Source organism: Manis pentadactyla, chromosome 9, assembly GCF_030020395.1.
Source record: "Manis pentadactyla isolate mManPen7 chromosome 9, mManPen7.hap1, whole genome shotgun sequence".
NCBI lineage: Eukaryota > Metazoa > Chordata > Mammalia > Pholidota > Manidae > Manis > Manis pentadactyla.
Window position 1 is genome coordinate 67,852,713 of NC_080027.1, and position 20,332 is coordinate 67,873,044.

Consider the following 20,332-nt stretch of genomic DNA (forward strand, 5'->3'; position numbering starts at 1 on the left):
TTTCTTCTTTCAGGTTCCAGTCCCAAACTTTCAAACGTGCTCATGGGAACAAAAAAAAAAATTGATTGAAACAACTTTTTTAATTTTTCTATTGTAGAAAAATAGTTAATTTTTTTTAATTGATGTTGAAATTCATACATTTGGTTGATTTGCCTAATTTCTAGCTGAGCATATTAGGTAAATAATTTTTAAGCTCCACTGCATTCACTGGGTTCTCTAGCTTTACTGTAGTTGTTTATAAACTGCTTTCAAGAGATACTTGTGAAGAGGAAGTGAGTTAATATGTAAAGTGCAACACTGCTCTTCACCCAACATGGCAATTCAGAAAGCAAGTAGATACTATCTCTGTCACATGGATAAAGACTTTGGAGGACAGAAAGGTTGAGTAGATCGCAGACCTAACAAGGCCCAGGATCAAGAACACTCTTAATTTCAGTAAAATACAGTTCTTATGGTTAAGAGCAAAGTTAGAGATTAAGAAAAAGAAGGTAGTAAAGTTAGAGAACTTGTTGAATGGAGTAGAGCTTAAAAATTATTTACCTAATTTCCTTGGCTACAAATTAGGCAAATCAACAAAATGTGTGGATATCAACATCAGTATGATGGACACACTAAATGGGAACTTATAAAATGATTTACTTGGAGCAATAAGATAAAATGAAAACTAGAGGAAAGACAAACCCTCTGATGGGAGCAGATGGTCTTAGACAATCCTGCTCTACACAGTCTTTCCCATCTTAGCTGATGGCAACTCCACCTGCCCAGCAGCAGAATCATTCTTGACTCCTCCTTATCTCTTATACTGAACATCCAAAATATCAAGAAAATCTACTAGAGCTATTATCAAACTAATTCAGAATCCACTGATCTCTCACTATCTGCACCACCAGCCCTCTGTCTGAACTACCAACCTCATATGCCTCTTCTTCCTCTGCCTCTTCTCCTACTCCTTTGCCAAACTTCCTTCTTCACCATTTTTAAAGCATTGCTGTGTGCTGGGCACTGAGCTCAATGCTTAGCATTTATTGCTTAATTTAATCCTAGCAATAACTTCACAGAGGCAGCATTATTATTATAACCATTTCACACATGAGGAAAATGAGGCTGATAGAAATGAAGTAGTCCAAAGTCAGAGACAAGAAGTAGCAGATCCAAGATTTGACTAACAGTCACCTGCTCTATTAAACACCATTCTATCCTCCTCCTCCTCTGGTATGTGGTCACCGTAATTTCTATGGGCTCCTCTCTGTGTTACTGCAGTTATTGGACTGAATGCTCAGTGTCTGTATTTGACTGTCTTCCTCACTAAATGGATGAAATCTAGGGAAGTAACTAATATTAGCAAGAGATATAATTTATTGATCTTCTACCATGCCCTGTGAATTTATTCAGCAAATATGAGAGTGTCTGCTATGTGCCAGGCACTGTTTTAGGTGCTGGAGATGTAGTGGTGAACAAAACAAAGACTCTGTCCCTAAGGAGTTTATGTTTTGGTTTGAATTCAGATTTGAATCCAGATCTGTCACCTTCAAACCTTGAGTTATTAACTTTGACATAATGTCCCTACCAAATTGGACCTGCATCATCATCTCTATACATACTTAGTAAGTTCCCAATGAACTAGCTTCGGAAATGAAGACATGGCTGACAGGCAATTCTTACATGATTTTGTTGACTGAAAAGTTAATATGAATCAACTGAGTTGAGACTGCCAAAAAGGGTTAATTAGATTTGGGTTGCATGAATAAAAATGGAGTAGAAAGCCCACCATGCAGGCATGGGCCAGACCACACTTACAGTATTATGTCCAGTTCACGACATCAATGCTGTTATGGGGCATCAGCAAATTTGAACACGTCATCCAAAGGAGAGCATGTAGCACAGGGCTTGAAAGATATAAAACATAAAAAATAGGGGAAATAAAAAAGGAAATACAGTGTTGGAAAGAAAGTCTTAGCTCAGTAGCTGTCTTTATGCACATCTCTAAGACTGCCATGTTCTATATGATTCTGGAGCACAGAATTAGGATTTTAAAAACAGTGATAAAGGTAGACTGTGCCTCAGCATAAGAAAGAAGCTGGTGACAATTGGAGGTGTCTGGAACCAGTATGGGCAGTTCCACAAGGAGATGTGTGCTGTGGAATTCAAACAGATCAAAAGGGTATTCTAGTACGTATCCATCGACATCATAAGGGGTAGTCACAGCCAGAACAGAGGGTAAAACTGAATTTTCTGTTAGCCCTGACAACTATAAAGAAGTCTGAGATAATAATTTCCCTTCTTGACATCCTGTGGCACTTGTTTTCATTCAACATAACATTTATTTCCTAAAATCTGGAGTCAAAGTCAAATTATTTATGTGGATAGTCCAGCTCTGACATGTATGAGCTGTACGATATATTGTATAAGAAACATCCTTGTGCCTATCACCTCATCTAAAAAATGGGAATAAAAATGGAATGTATGTTATGCAGTTGTTGTGAGGATTACAAGTTTGGATAAAGTGCATAGAAGAATGCCTGCAATCATCACTGCTCAATAAAAGTTACCTCTCACTTTTTCATGTGTTTATCACACACTGCTGTGTAGTATCACTTCGTTGTTTCTTGTATTCTTAATTTCTCTAACTAGATGGTCACTCTTGTCAGAGGACTAAGCATATAGAATATAGCAGATACCTAAAAGTCCAAAACAAAATGTGTTTCTCTCCTTTCAAGCAACTTAAACTTGTTTAGAAGCATCTTTAATACATTTTTCAGGGAAACGTTCAATTTGGTGGGATTATCACCTAGAGAAAAGATTTTATGGATTTCTCCATTGTTTAAAATACTAAAATGTGCTCAGACAGAATCTCATTTTTCAGGAGTTGCTTCTAGACTCTAGTCATCATTAGGAAAAAAACAAAGGTTTGTTTGGGATACAGAACATACCAGTTTGCTGAAAACTAATGGGTGCCAGCCTTGGACTATATACCAGGGAAGGGAAAGGGGCAGTCATGGTAAGGAAACAAAGGTAAATGACATGATCACTGTAGTTCGCAAGGAACATACTGTTTCTGCAAGTTTGCAAATACATACCGTTTATGTATTACAGTCTAGAGGAGAGAGAAAGAGATGAGGGCGTGCCTGACCCACCCTTGCTTACTTTTCTATTTCACTTGCTATATCCTCCACTTTGCCCCCCATGTGTAGCCTCAGTAAATTTGAGTTCCTCCAACAAGATAAGAGATTCCACCTCTGCCTACTATCCCTGTCCCTGAACACTCTTCTCTCTGCCCTTGTCACGACTGGCCTCCCTCAGGATTCAGCTTAAATAGCATCTGTTCAGCTAGACCCTCTTAACCACCCTATGAAAATAGGTTCTACATATCACTCCCAGTAATTGTCAATACAACCACCTGTTGTCCACTCCTGCACTTGCCAACATGTTTATTTCTATTTCATTGTTTTCTTTCTTGTTTACACACTTCTTCCCTCACAAGGGCAGCCATCACATTTATTTTTATTTGCTAATGCCATCTCTTTCCCACAGCAAGCCTTTCAACAAATATGTGTTGAATAAGTGAAAGGTCATTTCAACATACTGTATAAGCAGTGTGGCTGTGGTGCAGAGCAACACTGGGGGACCGGAGAAGACATCCATCTAACCCACTCCTGCAGATCCTGACAAAGAGCACTGCTGGTGCCTGCCAGACCGCCCCAGCATTCTTCACCCATGCCGGCAGCTTCCCATGGCAGGACTGCCGCTCTGCTGGAGAGCTTTCTCTGCATGACTAAACCTGCTTGGCCAACACACAAGGAAGACCAGAAAGATCTAGAAGTGAATATCCAGAGAAGCAGCCCTCAACCAATGAGGGGTGGGTGTGGGGGTCTCAGTTTCCTTGCCCCTGGGTGAGACAACTCTGCAGTATAGCCTGCAGTGTTACCATGAGGTCCAGCAGTGCTGAGCCTTTTGTCAAAAGTAGTAGCCTGTTCATTAAAGCCCTTCCAGAGGCTTTCTTCCCTGTCTCCTTTCCCCACCTATTAGTGCCTCCAGAACTTAATGAATTGCCTACATTCAAATCCTCATCTTGTGGTTAGCTTTTAGAAGCTCTAAATCTAAGAGAAGGCAAGTGACCAGAATCTTGAAAGACATGTCAAATACACTAGAAAAGAAGTAAAAACATGTCCCTAGATGGCAGGATCCTCTTAGAGCAGAGAAGAGACTCAAAGTACTATTTCTACTCAGATGCCTCTCCTCTACCAGGGGTCAGATTTTGCTTTCGGGTGGGCCCCTACAAAGAATTTTCAGGAAAAGAGAGTAAGAGACAGGCTGTTCCTCAGCACACTGGGTTAGCTATTTCAAAGCCAACAGCAAAGTTCAATGCAGGTGGACAGAAGTTATTTCTAAACTCTTGAAATAACACATTGCAACTCAGCAGGCTGCACTCATGAATCTTTAACTAAGAGCCTCTTTGTGTCTCTGCCTTTTTGTGAAATACAAGTCAGGATCCAAGAATGTGAGGCTTAACCCTGAAAAGGAAACCCTGTACAAACGGTTCCTTGAAAGCCAGCACGTAGCCTGTTCATAAATTTTATGATGTGTGAAGCACATGTTCAAGGAAGTATTTATTAGTAAGGCCATAAGTTAAATTAGAAAGGGTGGTTCATGCCTTGAATATTCCGTCATTTTCCATACTGTTTATGTATCCAGACCCAAGTGTGAAATTTCAATTTGCTTTTAATGTATTCACCTGACAAATGATTTACTCAAGTCAAATGTGTTTTCTTTTGGGTTCCCAGTAGTTATGTTTTGCAGTTGGGGGAGACTGGGAAAAAGCTTTTAAATTACGCTTGCAGCATTGAAATTTCTGTGTAAATTTTACAGAATGATTTCACTGGAGGATTTATTGTAATGTAGTGTATTTCTCCCTGAAAATTAGATTATTTTATATTGGGGATACTGTTTAGTCATGGTACTGTCTCTAGAATTCACATTAGCATAACCAAGAGTATGAATGGTTCACGTTAGGATACAGGTGTTGTGATGGACCATGGCCCCCTCTTTGTTGATTTTTGCAAAGCTCCTGCCAGGACACACCAAAATTAGAGCCTAGGCTGGAAATTTATAAACTTTGTGGAACTTAAAAGGCATTGAAACTACCCGGTGATAGTAAAATCCTGTAAACACGAAAATATTTATACTACAGACTATGTTGTCTATGGTACTGACAGTTTTGCTTTATATATACACTGGAGTTGCTATGTGAATATGGTTATTTTTGCACATGTAAAGAGTAACATATTTATTGAAAGAATCTAACTCATTCTGTATACTGAAAACAAAGAATTGTGTCTGTGTGTGTGTGAGTGTGTGTGTGTGTTATTCTTTAATGGGAAAATGACTCATTTAGAAACAAAAATTCATTAGAACATGCTTCAAATGTATGTGCCTGTATAACAGTGTGTGAGCAAAGCAGATGCTTCTTGAATCCATCAACTAGTCAAAATACAAACTCACAGTTTCTAAAACACATCTTGTGAAAAAGTTTTTTTTCAAACTCTATTTATTTATCATATCTTCATGCCACACAAGTCACTGAAACTCCCTTGCAAGTGATAATGGCCTTAAATAAAACCTAACCATCATGGATCAATGAAATACACTGGCATAAATTAAAAAAGAGACTCTAGCTGACTTTTAAGCCTTGGTTCATTTCACAAAAGGTGAATAGTGATGTTGTTGCAGTGTTGTGCAATGAAACCTAGTCATAATGTTTTTTCTGCATTCAAAAGCCTGACTAGGAGCCAAGGTTTATCTTTAAACACCCATGCTTGAACAAGTTCAGACCAAGTGTTCCTACTTGTAACTTGCCATGCTTTCTTTTTATCTAGTAGATTTCGTTTATAAGAGACTGAATAAGCTACAAACACTCAGACATTGTACATAAAAATAGAGGTGACAACAGTATTTCAAGGCATCAAATGTTTGTTTTATGTGTAGTTGTTAAAATTGCAGACTTTGTAATCAGTTGCCTGGATTTGACTAATTAGCTCTGCAAATTATTAGCTGCATGACTCGGCCCTCTCTTCCCTCTTCCATAACATGGGAATGCTGAAAGCATCTATTGCATATATATATATATATTATGGGCATCAAACCAAATAATATATGTAAAACACCTAGCACTGTACCTAACACCTAGAAATTACTCAGCAAATATTAACCATAATAATAATAATAATAATAATTAGCAGTAGTAGTAGTAGTGGTCGTCTACTATGTGCCAGGTGCTGTACTAGACTCCTTGTATAATCTCATTGCATGGTCAACAAATGACCTGCAAGATAGATATAATTATGGATATTTTAATTATTTAAATTTAAATTATTTGACTTTGAACTATTTCCATTAACATTTAAGTTATATTATTTTAATATGAATCATTTAAATTAAGAGATGGAGGCTCAGAAAAAAGACCAAAAAACTAGCTGGTAAAAGGCAGCACAATGATTCAAACCCAGGCCTCTCTCTACCTACATGTTCTTTACTCGTGTCCTCTTTTATCCAGTACCAGTTACTTGAAGCCATTACATTTGTTCAAATTTGTTAAAATTAAATGATGTGCACAACGTAGTTCTTCAGTTCCTCTAGCCATGTGCCGACTCTCAACAGCCACATGTTGCTAATAGCTATGGTACTAGATGGTGAAGGTATAGAATACTTCCAACATCTCAGGAAGCTCTATTTGACAATACTAGAACCTAGATTATATTATTTCTCCAGTCTGGTTTGCTCTAAATAGGACATAAGATTTTTGTTCTAAATATTATATTTAAATTAACATTTAATGAATATAAATGTTGTGTTCTAAATATTATAACAAAGGTTCATCAACAAATTAGCTAACCTTTTTTAATAAAGACTATATATATTTACTATAGATGGCCCTGTAGGCAATAGCTAATCCATCTAACAGTCTGTACAGGAATGAAAAATACGTTCTTGGCCAGACCATCAGAGTGCCCAAGAACTAGGAGAATCCTCAGTTATAGTTTAAACAACCTTTTTGCACAATAAGAATGAATGTATATGGGAATTCCTAAAGTCAATGTAAAAATGCCATATGAGTCTTTAATATCACAGCCACCTCTGATACTCTCTGGGGTGTATTTTCATTTGGAGCTCAATATGTTTAAAGCTGTCTTTGATATTTTTTAAGTTTCTGAATATAGTCTTAGGTATAAGCTTTGGAAAGGGGATTTGTTATTTATGTCCTTAACACTGATATTTTGCCCAGGAAATTTTTCTCCTACCTGGAAGCCAAATGATTTTCCTACCTAGGCAGCCAATAAATATTTATGACATTTATCACCTTTTTGCAGATCTTTTTGATGGTGTCAGATATTACAATCTGGAAACTTTACATGCAAAGCAAATGGGGACAGGAAAGCAACAACAGAACCCAATACTCAAAACATAGCCAAGTATACTGCCTCTTAAAAATAGGCCTTTTCATATAAAATTCAATCCTGTTTGATTTTAGAAGGAATAACTAAGGAGACTTGGAGAACTTCATGCATGGGAAAGGATAGATGGCATCGTAGAAGGGGCATTAGACAAAGGATCAGGACAGCCTCCATGGTATCTTATATATACTTCAGCTACAGCATCTATCATACCGTGTTTTAATTGTCAGTTCCATGTCCAATTCTCCCATAGACTATGAGCTCTAAAACCTACTGCCTGTCACATGCCTTATGACATTGTAAAATGTAGCTTTACTGAAAAAATAAACAAATAAATAATTATTGGGTAACTGATATAACCAAAGAATGTCAAGACCTGTATTTTAACCATCCCTCCCCACCAAAATTGTAATTATATCCTAAAACCTTCACACCTCATTGTCTGCTACTGTTCTAGCCAACTTGCTCTGGATACAACATAGCCCACGTGCTAAGCTGCTTCTCTTTGCCAAGGTGATTTAACATTAAATTTAAGGTTTTCTCAAGTGTAGGAAACACTTGATAAACAATATTTTAAAAAGAAAAGAAAAAGGAAATTCTATATAATTCTTTCAGTTCTGGTAAGTTCCACAGAGAGAGAAGACTTAAAAGGAGAAATTAGGAACCAGGATCAGTGGCTGAATATAAACTTGACTTCCTGAGAAGATATAAGTCATTTGGACTTCTGGATTATATTGAATATTAAAGAATATTAACATAATCCAAAAGAATTAATGTAACCACTAGGGAAGCCTAATTTACATTTTGCAATTTAGGCCCTGGAAATTCTGCCTCATTATGCAAGCTGTTATGCTTAATAACCCAGAAACTTTGGCAATTTATGCAGTTATAGTCTGATTAGGCCTTGTCACATACACATACCTGCTCACCTCTGAAAACGTCCTTACGCAGCTTGCTGATGGACGAGCAGAAGGTGGCTTCCTTATTCTTAAACTGGAGGCCTTGGGGTTGTTTCCTGTAACATGGCACATATTCCATCATCAGAAAAGTGAGGCATTGCTCAGGATGATATTGAGATCACAAGATCTCATTCTGTTACTTGTTAGGAAGGCTTGCCTTCCTAAGGAGAATTCTTTACTGAAAAATGAAGAACTCAAATGGATTAGCTAGTTAAGCCTTCCCTGAATGCAGTTGTCGATATCTGAGTTATTTCCCTTGGCAACTATTACATTTCCTTAGAGTCACACCACCTTTGGGAGAGCCCAGTTTGAAAGCAAATTAATTTTTGATGTCAGTTTTCCTTTCTGCTTTTTTAAATAAACATTTTGGTGAGAAATTTAATGAGGAATCAGTGAGCTAAGGCATTTAACTTCTATCTTCTGCAGCATTTTCACCAGAGGGTCTCTGCATCCTAGGACCACACCTCTCATTTTTTCTTCCCCATGGGCAGTTTTTGCTAACTTCAAAGAACAATTTGATCCCAGAGAAAGCTTCTTATCAGGTGAATAAGAGGAAGAAAGAGCTGTACTTTCCAAGGCAAACACTCTCCCTACCTTCAGGAATAGGCATATGGTGTTCTAGTCCCCCATTCTGATTTTATCACTTACTGGGAATTGAGCAATATCACTTGGCCATTGAAACATGCAATGTCTCAGGGTTATTTCTAAGCAGTGTCCAGGCAGAGAAGCCCTAGGGACATATAGATTAAGAGACATCCATAAGCTAAACAACATTCTGTCAACAAATGAGGCATAGTGACTACCTGTCGTGGGTCAGGCACAGTTGTAAGCAAAGCATAGTAGACTGGATGGCCCCAGGGAAGAAAAGCTGGCAACTTGGGCATTTCTAATATGAAAAAAATTTGGTAAATTCCATGATAATTGAAAGGTCAACTTCAATGACTTAGTCCCTTCCCTGAGCTTCTCATTGTACGTAGAACAATACAATCCCATCTGGTTTCTTCTTAATTCACAGAATGCCAGTACTGGGGCTCAGAGCTCCAGCTACCTACTCTGGATTTTGAAAACGTTTTAAAAAATGATGAGCATGCATACAAGTGGCTCTGCAGCCTCAAGAAAGTAGGCATAGTGCGACTCACAGGAGCATCTGACAAACGAGGTGAAGTTCTCAAACTTGGGAAAAGGATTGGTTTCCTTTATCTCACGTTTTATGGGTGAGTCACCAAATAGTTTGTGCTCTATCATTATTTATAAAGCTTGACACATTTCCCAGAAGGGGGATTCTTTTGACTGGAGGTACAGAAACTTCTATAATGTCTTAAGCAGGAAGTCAGATGGGAAGATGAGTCTAAAAGTGGAATTTCTCCAAGAATGACTAGGAGCCTTAAAGTCCAAGACATCAGATGCCAAAGACAGGCTAATTATAAGTGGTATATAGTTTGCTAAGGCTGCCACTGAAGAATACCACAGACTGGGTTGCTTGGGTTGGAAGCCCAAGATCAAGGTGATGGCAAATTTGGTTTCTGGTGAGGGATCTCTCCCTGACTTTCAGATGGTCACTTTCTCACTATGTCCTCACATGGCCTTTCTCTGTGTAATGACACCCACACGCCTGGTATAATTTCTTCTTCTTATAAGGACACCTACCCTATTGGATTACTGCCCTACCTTTATGATGTCATTTAACTTTAATCATCTCCTTAAAGGCCCTGTCTCCAAATTTAGTCATATTGGAAGCTAGAACTTCATCATGTGAATTTGGGGGAAACAATTCAGTCCCTAACAGGTGGGATGGAAGATTGTATTTCTCCAAGACTTCTGTAAAATACTCAGCTTTATAAATGTTAAAAGTTCATAGCAGTTTTACCTCCCAAGAGTTGGCGTAAAATAGCTTGGGCCCTGGGGGATTGAAACCAGCCATGAGATGTGTTAGAAAGATAAAACTAATATGCAGAAAATTAAGTCTGTGCATGTTAGCAAGTAACAGAAAATACAGTTTATTTTAACTTTGGAACAGGAAACTGTTTGCATAAAAACTGCCTGGAAGGTAACATTAATTACGGATAATGAAACACTAGCAGGAAACACATATCTGGAAGTTGGGGGATGACTGCGTTTCAGATCTTTAGGGTGAGCTCCTCATGCAAGATGCTTACAATTATTCTTGGGCTCATAGAGTAGAGAGTACTGGAAGTGAAAAAGACCTTCAAAATCCAAAGGGTGCAAACTGGTAGCACACAGGCTGTGTTTAGATGTGTTTTGTTTGGCTCATATGATACTGAAAGAAAATGGAATTAGCTGTCAACACTTAAATACCAGGAGATTATACGTTAAATATGAATTTGACTTTTCTTAAAAAATCAAATCAGACAACAACTGAGCCTAGATCCCTGCATGACAACAACATGCTGGACATAAGAAGAGGCCATCCCTTGAAGAGAGCATGTTCTCACTCTCCAATTTAACAAATTCCATCCCCATCCCCATCCCCACCTCAGACCTGCAAGTTTGCCATGCCTAATCTGCAGTAATACTTCATCTGTGGATGAACAGACAATCAATAATATTTGACCACTTGACCTCAGTGATTTGAGCAAGTTTATTCATAGCAAAAGGCTCTATCATCTTTAGGCTTGGATGATCCTGTCCCCACCCCCACCCCAAGAACTTACTATTACCATTAGCACATTTGTGTCATACAAAATTTTCATCTCCCCCATATCTGCAAGAATTCAATCTGATTCAAAGATTATAGCCATAACAAGAGACAAAAGAAAGAGAAGAAAAAGTCTTAAATTACTGAGATCCTCAAATGTACTATTTGTTCTTTATTTAATTTTCACAATTTTCTGAAATAAGTATTTTCCCCCAGTTCACTGATAAGGAATCTGAAGCCCAGAGAATTAAACTATAACCCAAGGTCCTACAGGTAGTTAAAAAGGAACCAGAGTTGGAATCTGGGTCTGTCCTATCTGTGGGCTTCCTAACCCACCTCACTATTGATAGTATGAAGACAAAACATGGAAAAGATGCTTTGGGACATGAAAGATAAACAGAACACTTCAAAATAAATCTCTTCTATGCTGTGTCACTCAGTTTTTATTTGCTGATAATAGACTTTTTGCACCTATGCCAACACATTTCACAATTGCATAACGGTGGCCAAATTTGGGGGCTGTTATAGTTCTCTAACTCCCTCCCCCATCCGAGTAAGGCTCACATTCTTATTTAAGACTTGAGTTTCGTTTTGCTTTGTTGTTACAAATCACTACCAAGCTTAATAATTTGGCCACTGATCGAATATTGTGAAATATATTGAAATAAATACTAAAGGTTTGTAGTCAAAACAAGTCATACCTCCTCCTACTGTTCCATTTCCTTTGTCCAGGACCTTTGCATCTAACCAGATGGGCTTAATTTACTCACTTCACCTTCTTCAGTCACATTTCTTCCCTGAATCTCTCAGACTTTACCACATGCCAAGGAAGGCCCTTCATGCTACCTCACTGCTGCTTCTCCCTCGATTACCAAGACCTCTCCACTTGCTCTGTAATTTTTAATTCCCCACCTGAAGAACATACAGCAGAGAAGTGTTTTGTTGTCTCTGTTCATTATTTTTGCTTGCTTGTTTGGGGGTATGGTTTGTTTTTGGTTTTCTTTGGTTTTTGTTAAGAGAATGAGAAAAGTTAGTATTTTCCTTGAAGTTCTTTCCCTTTTCTGCTTCCTTACACAGTGACGTGGAAAATGATATTAAAACTTTCATAACATAAGATTTAAAAGAAGGGATATTTAGAACAGGGGTTCTCAACCCAGGCTGCACGTTAGGGTAGCCGATTTAAAAAATGTTCACATAGGGTCCACTTTCCAGAGATTTTTTTTTAACAAGACTTGAATTTGGCCTGAATACCAGGACCTTGTAGGTGATTCTAACATGCAGCAGAAGTTACAAGCCTCTAGTTAAGAGGTAGGGGTACTTCAAAAGAAGGTAGAGCACATTGCCGTAGAATTGGGTGCTTCACATCCTCTGACTCTCATAATTATGTCCACCAAATGGCATTTATTATGTTCTTCTTCGTACTGTGGTTTATGCCTGGACACGACTAATCTTCATATCTGACTCAGTAGCTGCCTTAAACAGAGCCCTTCTCTTTCATATCTTTGTTTCTCCACTGGCAAAGTACTTAACTCTCATTTGAAAAATAATTGGTTGGCCAAGAATTAGGAGAAGTGCCAGTTGTAGTGCTCCAAAATCTTGCGACTATAGACTATCTACTGTTAAAAGAACATATGACATGTGAACAGTTCCCAGGAATGTGTTGTTTTAATTTGTCTGATTTTTCTCAAACTATTCAAATTCAGTTAGACAATATCCATCATATCATTGAAAAGTTTTCACAAATGCCTAGGGTGCCTAACTGGTATTTTTTGTTTCACTGGAGATGGCTGGTAATTGTAGGTCTGCTTTTGTTATGTAGCTGTATTCCTATTATGTTAATGTGTGTATGCAATTTAATTAGTAGTTTAAAACCTATACATGCTGAAGTTACTCTATAAGAAGATATGTCAAAGAAATAATCAATCTTCCCAAGTTTTCTTCCGCCTGCTACTTCTATAGCTTTTCTTCTTCCTTCCTAATTACTTAAGTAGAATTCCTTAAGTAGAATTCGTGCCTCATATCGAAATTACCAAGTATCATAATTCCTCCAAGTGGTAAAGATACCTCAAGACAAATGCTGGGCATAGAAGCCACAGGGCATAAATCTGCAAAGAAGTAAAAAGCTAACCTTTTCAAACAATATTGCTTCTTTCTCACTTACCAACTTTACATTTCCCTGTATGGCCCCAGAAGATGACTGGTTAGCCAGAGACGGGTAAGATTCCTCAAGGGAGGAACAACCTAAGACAGGCACAGTCGCAGGGGGGCCATCAGGTGAGAAAATGGGGATCAACAGAGGTGAGGCTTAGAACCTCACCCCCCCTGTTTTGAGAGAAATCTTCTGCACCTGTGGATGTTTTGTTGCCCTTGTCTAGCTTGGATTAATACTTAGTCTATAGGCACCACCTAATCATCTACATTTGCCCTCTTACAGCACTAAACTATGTTTTCTACCTTTATCTTGCATCTACCTACCTTCAGCATTTTATTAAAAATAATAATAATAATAATAATAAGGGAGAAATGTGGGATTCACATATAAATCAAGTATAAAAATCAAACGAATATTCATATTTGACCTGATTGTTTATAGTTCATAATGCGTGATCAAAACCAAAAGTTTCTGTGATGACTGCCCTTGCACTGTTCACCATGTAAGAACTTATTCACTATGTAAGAATTTGTTCACCATGTAAGAACTTGTTCGTTATGCTTCAGAAGATTGGAGACTGTTGAGAATTAGGCTTGGAGTTGATTAATGATTGTGCATTGAGTCCTCTATACAGAATTTTATTGTTGTTAACAATAAATATGAGAGATGCCTTCTCAAAAAAGAAAAAGAAAAAGAAAAAAGAATAATAATTGGTTGGTAAGTGAGTGAATGGAGTGAATAAATGAAGGCAAAAAATAGTGGAGAAGAAGGACTGCCCAAGATGGGAGAGAGACAGAGAGAAAGGAAAGTGGGGCAGGATAAAGGTAAATTTTGCTTTCCATGTACATTTTTCAGGTAGCCTGGTATCTGCTCTTCCTTAGATGCCAAAATCGATAATAGCTTTGTGCTACTTTATAGATGTCTTCCTTGGGAAAATATCCACCTAGCACTTTTCCATTTGAATTGGGTCACTAGCTTGAGAATTTGCATTGCATCAATCTAAAGTGAAAATTATCTACCTTTGGTTCTTGGCTGTCACCTCATTTATTAAATGGTTGGATGGATGAATAACAACAGTAGATGGCAGTGTTGGGGGCAGTCTTAATATGTAGTAGGGAAGGAATAAATGTATAATGAATAAAGGCACACCTAGATGTTTTTAAAGGACTATAAAGCAACAGCTGAATGCAATAATTATTAGAATAATTCATAATCATAAAATTACATGCCACTACTTAATCAAAATGATAGTAGCTTTGAGGACAAAAGTATACGTCATTTCCACATCTATAGTTTCTCAGATGCTTGTCATTATTCTGTCAGTGCATCATTTAAATGATATTTCTTTCATTCAACCATATGAATTACTCAGCAACCTTGGTTACTCAGCAGTCCTTGGTGAAGAAAGCTTTTCTGGGAGAGAAGAATTAAGAGTTGGTAAAGAAACTCTCATTGTCAATTTTGTCTAATATCTGTACATATGGAACAGTGTGTAAAAAACATGATCTTTTCAGGAGGATTTCAACCTTTGGTTTAGAGCAACGTAGTATTTAAAGAGTGGGGCCAAAAGCCTCATTCCATGTGCCTGACTCTCCAATAAATCAATGATTTGTTGAATAAATTATCTGAATTTCATGGCATTATTTAACCTGATGGGAAACACTCATTGTACACTATACTCTTCCTATATACTGCCATCCTTAACGATTGCACCAAGTTAGAATATTTTCAGGAATGCATCTCACAGAAAAACTCTGGAGTAAAATATAATTGCTCTCAATCACAAAGAATGTCTTGATCAGCGGTATCATTATTTTACTAATCTATGCAACAACTATTCCTTGATCACTGCTGTGTGCAAGGCACTGTGCTAGCTAGGCATTTTGTTCTGAATTAGATTTTGATTTATACTTTATTAAAAATATCTCTGGTGATTATTGCATTTGGATGGATATAAATACCTGAGTTGACTTTATCTAAATAATCTGGACTGACAAAAATTACATAAAATCAAGAAACTGACTGAAAAGCAACCCTGGACTTTTGGCACTACAAATGAGGGAACATGATGATCAATATACACCTACAGTAGTGAAAAGCTAGTGAAGGGTGATGCTCTGCCAACATGGTAAAAGCATGGTGAAGGTGGGTCAATATCCTGGTAATAATATGGCCACTCAAGAAAATGAAGCCAAATGCCTTGAAATTTACTTAGGCTACCACAGTGTAAGGAGATGTAGAATGGGTAAAATCATATTTAACCAAGACTATGTAATGTCACACAACCCCTCCTCGCCATCCCCAAGCTAATCCAAATCAGATGAAAGATGTCTTTTTCTTGTGCCTTTCTTCTCATCCCTAGTCATCCAACCAAAGAGAGCTGGGAACGGACAGTCGCAGCCACAGTTCCTTTCTTGGTTGTTTGGACAGGACTGCTTCCCTCCCTTCCTAGGAACCCCTTTCCTCCGTGCGTCTCCCTTGCTGTGCATCTCCCAGCCTTTACTCTGCCTGCAGAAACCGTGTCCTGTGCCAAGTCCTCCTCTGGTTTGGTTTGGGCTGCTTTGGGCCTTTTCTTGCTCTTCTCACTTATTGGACTAACCTTCCCCTGCTCCGTTCCAGCCACCACATCCCTTAATCTGGCAGCCTCTGCAGATCCAGGGAAGATGAGCCCTCTCCCAGGCTCTGCTCTGTGAGATCACTACCAGCCCAGGCATCATAATACAACAAAACAGATATTTTAGTCCTCATGCAGATGAGCCAGTTTTGCTGAGTGGCCCATCAGGAAAGAAAAGTGGAAATTCTCCTCTTTTCCACATAGTCATAACCCCTAGCAAGGCAATTTATATTTTTTGTTGAAGATCCTACTTTTAGTAGTAATGCATGCTGTGGGAAAGAAAATGAGCAACTCTGCTGGAAGATAGCACCACTGTCTGTTTGCTGGTTGTGGTAAGGCTTGCTGGTCATGGTTTTTTGAGGCTGTAAATTCTCATAAGAAAACACTGAGAAGCCCAGATGGTCTTTCCTCAAAAGGCAAGATCTTACCCTGAAAATATTCCTTTTCCAATTAGTTAGACAACTAAATAAACTGGCTATGTCAGGATATTCTTATTTACGCAAGCTCATCATTTGAGGTCTGTGTGTGTGTGACACAAAAAGAGGAAGTGAATTCAGTGTCATTTTTTTTAAGTGTTTACCTCCAATATTGTTCTCTTGCTTGTAACTACTAGTTGGGTCACCTTTGAGGATGAGATGTGCTGCCCCGTTGCCACTGACACAGAGCTCCTTGCAGGCAGACGTAGTGGCTTAATCAGGATTATATCTTTAGAATTAGTTAGGTGCCTGAAACAGTTTTCTCTCAAGAAATTTAAGTGAAAATAAATATATGCTAAGATATTGAAGACGTCCATTTGGCCAAGACACCAAAAATTATTTCTTAGCATTGCTGACATTTATTAGTCCTTAGCTAGAATCTTAACATTATGAGCAGTACTGAGTAACCCTTCTTCATCAGAACAGCAAGCCAAAGAGAACATGGATTTCACCCTTAGCTAGCAAGGCTGCCTTCTCTCCCAAATAGAGCCCAAAAGCTTCAGTTTTCCTGCTAAGAATCTTTCCTTTGCTGGCATAAGCCAATTGCACTAACACCTGTAGTGATGTTAGATGAATAAGAATAATGAAGTGACTGTGAAAATGTGTTTTTCTGAAATACCAGCATCAGAATTAAAGTAAAGACAGCGACCATGAGGAAAAAGGGTAAATGAAACTTGTGAATCTTGATAGTAGTCAAAGCTTATCTTGTGGGGACAAACATGGAAGCTGTATAGCTGCTAAATAAAATGTAAAAGGCCACACATTATAGTAGAAAAATATAAATAAATAATTTAGAACTCTTTGTTCCAAAAAGTGTAGGAAAGAATTGAGGACCCAGCACCTCAGAGGGTCTGTATTGCATTACTTCCCAGAGAAGGGCCCACAGGACCAAGACAGAAACAGAGTTTGATCATGGCTTCACTGATGGCTGTAGGTAAGAAGGCAAGCTGGGCTTTTCATGTAATTTCCTGGAGCCCTATCACTCTCCTCTACTGAGGACTTTCTTCTCTCTTTCTACAGAGGTATTTTAATACTTGTCATGCCCACTGAGGTCTTTGGATGAAAGTTTGCTGGAAAAATGTAAAATGTTACTACTGCCACCCAGTTTTGCAAGTGCATGAGCACCTTGTTTTCAAGCTTCATCAGATGAATAAAATAATGTCAAACCGAGAATGTTTCCAGTGGGCTGTTTGTCAAATACACCAGCCAGGTTAGTTAAGTATTAACAGTATTGAAATGGCCTCTGGGAAGTACAAGTATATACGCTTTCCAGCACTCACTAGACTCCTGCTAGCATTTCTGTAAGGCAGCCCAGCAGCATTTCACACACAGAGTTGCATTCGAGATTGAAGGTGTATGAGTGAAAAACATATTATTCCTTGACTTTCTGGCTCCTTAGAAATTGCTCCTACCATTAGAACTACCTCCATATTTGACTTTGAAGCAGCTACTTGCTTGATATACATGTTACCAGAAAACATTTGTAGGGACTTAACCAGGGAAAGAAAAAAACAAGTTTCCCCCATTCTGTTGACGTTTCTAGCCAAGAAATTGCTTGAGAAAGCCACACAGCTCTTCTTGAATAAAAATGGCTTCGAGTTTTTGAAAAACCAACCTAGTGGCAATTCAGACTTGGGAAGAAAACAAGGAAAACCTGTCTGAGCTCTGATCTTGGTTTTAATTCCATCTGACTTTGCAAAAAGTCCACACTGGGATTTCTTAACGAGTTATTTTAGATGTTGTACTGACCATAGGGTTTGTGTAATTGGAGGAAAACCTTTAAAATGTGTATTCTTGAGAGTATTAGGGTTTCCTACACAGACTAACAAGCTATGTTCTCTCGCCTATTATGAACTCTGGCTTATGTTATCAGCCAAGAGCCAGTCCCTGGAGTTCCCTTTATAATATTAAGTTTCTCAGGAAAGTTATTGCCAACAACCACTTGGGTATGAGGTCATCTCATGAATGAAAGGTGAAATAATTTCTGCCTTATGCTCCTCTAGAAATCACTTCAGGAAATTTAAGAGACCCTAGTAAGTCAACTACTTCTCCACAAGCCTTCTGACCCCTATTGTCTCTTTGGTTATACTCTGTGCAGCAAGGACAGTTAGTTGTTATTGAAATGGGTGAACATAATTTTCTATGATGTACCTTTTATATGCTAAGTATTGAGCTCATTGCTACACAGTCATTATCTTGAATCTTCACAGTTCTGTTAAGACACATTATTCCCATTTAAAAGTAAGGAAACTGAGGCCATAGAATCAGGCTGCAAACCCAAGTTTACTAAACTCAACAGTCTGCAATATTACCTGTACATCATGCTTTTGTGGCAGTTTATTGTTATCCAGCATTTCTCCCATAGTTCCTAATGCCATCATAATTGCTGGCTGCCAAATGTGACTTACTCACATTCATAGCTCAGATGCAAGGCAACACTTTAACAGTATTAAATGGAAAGTCCTCAAATGAAATCATAGTGAATATTCATTCCCTACCCCTCTATTAAGTTCAATTTATAGCCAACTGTTCATGCAAAGAGATAATGACAGTTGACAAAGAATCAGATAACTTGTCACAAGAGAAGATAAAGTTTATATTTTAATCTTTTATATTAAAAATCTAAATTAGCATCCAATTCTTGTTCTGATGAAATAAGCACAATTTGACCTCCCGCCCAGAAAACTTCTAAATATGCTTGATGTGAAATTAAAACATTAATTTAATTAAAGTATAAATAAATTAATAAACTATTATTATTATTCTTTTGCAGTGCACTGCCTTCTTAGTTTTTCATAATGAAGGCCTTTGGGACTTTGTTGAAAATAAACTGCTGTAACAATTTTCTTTATGCTTTTAGTTGTCATCTTTCTATCATTACCTGTCTTTATTTTTATTACTTGGAGTATTATTAACCTTTAAAAATAAATGTAGAAAACACTTCTCACAGTAAAATACGATACAAATACAGAACTATCACCAAAAAAAACAGTATATAGCTTAATGAATTATTTTAAGGCAAATTCTCTTAAACACCATCCAGGTCAGGAAATGTGACATTGCCATCCACTCCAGAAACCATCCACCATATCTCAACCAATCACAACCTCTTTTTTCTCCCCAAATGTAACCGCTATCCTGAATATTACAGAAATCCTAGCTTGTTTTCCTGGTTTAAAGTATTATCACCCAAGTGGGCATCTCTTGGCACCACAGTTTGGTCCCAATTTTTCTTAATTGATTGCTATCTTTTTTTCTCCCCTACAATTAGCTCTGTGAGTAAATATAAATTTAGTACTCAGCACCAGTGCAAGGTCAGTTTATCTCTGTTTATTTCAGCTGTCTGAAGCCCATGCTCCTGTTCGTCCCTCAGGAAGTACCCATGGGAACAATTTCTCTGAATTATTGCATATTGATAGCAGTTTGCAGCCTTTATACTTGAAAATCAGCTTGACTGAATATAAAATTCTTGGCTCACAGCATTTTTAATAGGTCACTATGGTTTTACTGGTGATTTAATTTTCTTTTTTTCATAAGCAATTTGATATTTTTACCTGGATACCCAAAAGTTATTTTTCTTTTAAGATTGATAATTTTGCTGACTTTCTTGGTGTGAATTGTTCTAGGACATCTTTCTCAGGATGTCTGTGGTTTCATCTTACAGTATGGTTTCAATTTTTTTTTTCAAGAATTTTTTTATTTTTGGATTGTTATTTTTGGTATTTGTTCAGTTCATTACTTTGGGTGTCTTCTTTTGAGGATTCCTATTATGCATATATTAAATCTTCTTTGCCTTGCCTCTTAATTTATTACTTTCTCTCAAATCCTTAACTCTTGCTTTTTCTGACATTAAAATTTTTCTCCTTTTTGCCTTCCAGTTACTATAGGCATTCTCTGTTATGCTTATTCAGTCTTGTATTCCTTCTCATCTAGTCTTCATTTTTAATAATTCTTAAATTTTTTTCCTGAATTCACATAACATAGCATTTTATTTAAGTCTTTTAGAGTCATTAGGAGTAGCTATAAA

The 20,332-nt window shown here is 37.7% G+C and overlaps 1 protein-coding gene across 1 annotated transcript in view; it reads left to right on the forward strand.

Moving 5' to 3' along the window:
• The window catches only part of BBOX1 (gamma-butyrobetaine hydroxylase 1), a 54,154-nt gene that overhangs the window by 14,884 nt on the left and 18,938 nt on the right, over positions 1–20,332 (forward strand). Inside the window, exon 4 of the mRNA XM_036879073.2 lies at positions 9,423–9,621. Coding sequence (XP_036734968.1) covers positions 9,423–9,621 — 199 coding nt within the window. The remainder of the gene's footprint in view (positions 1–9,422; positions 9,622–20,332) is intronic.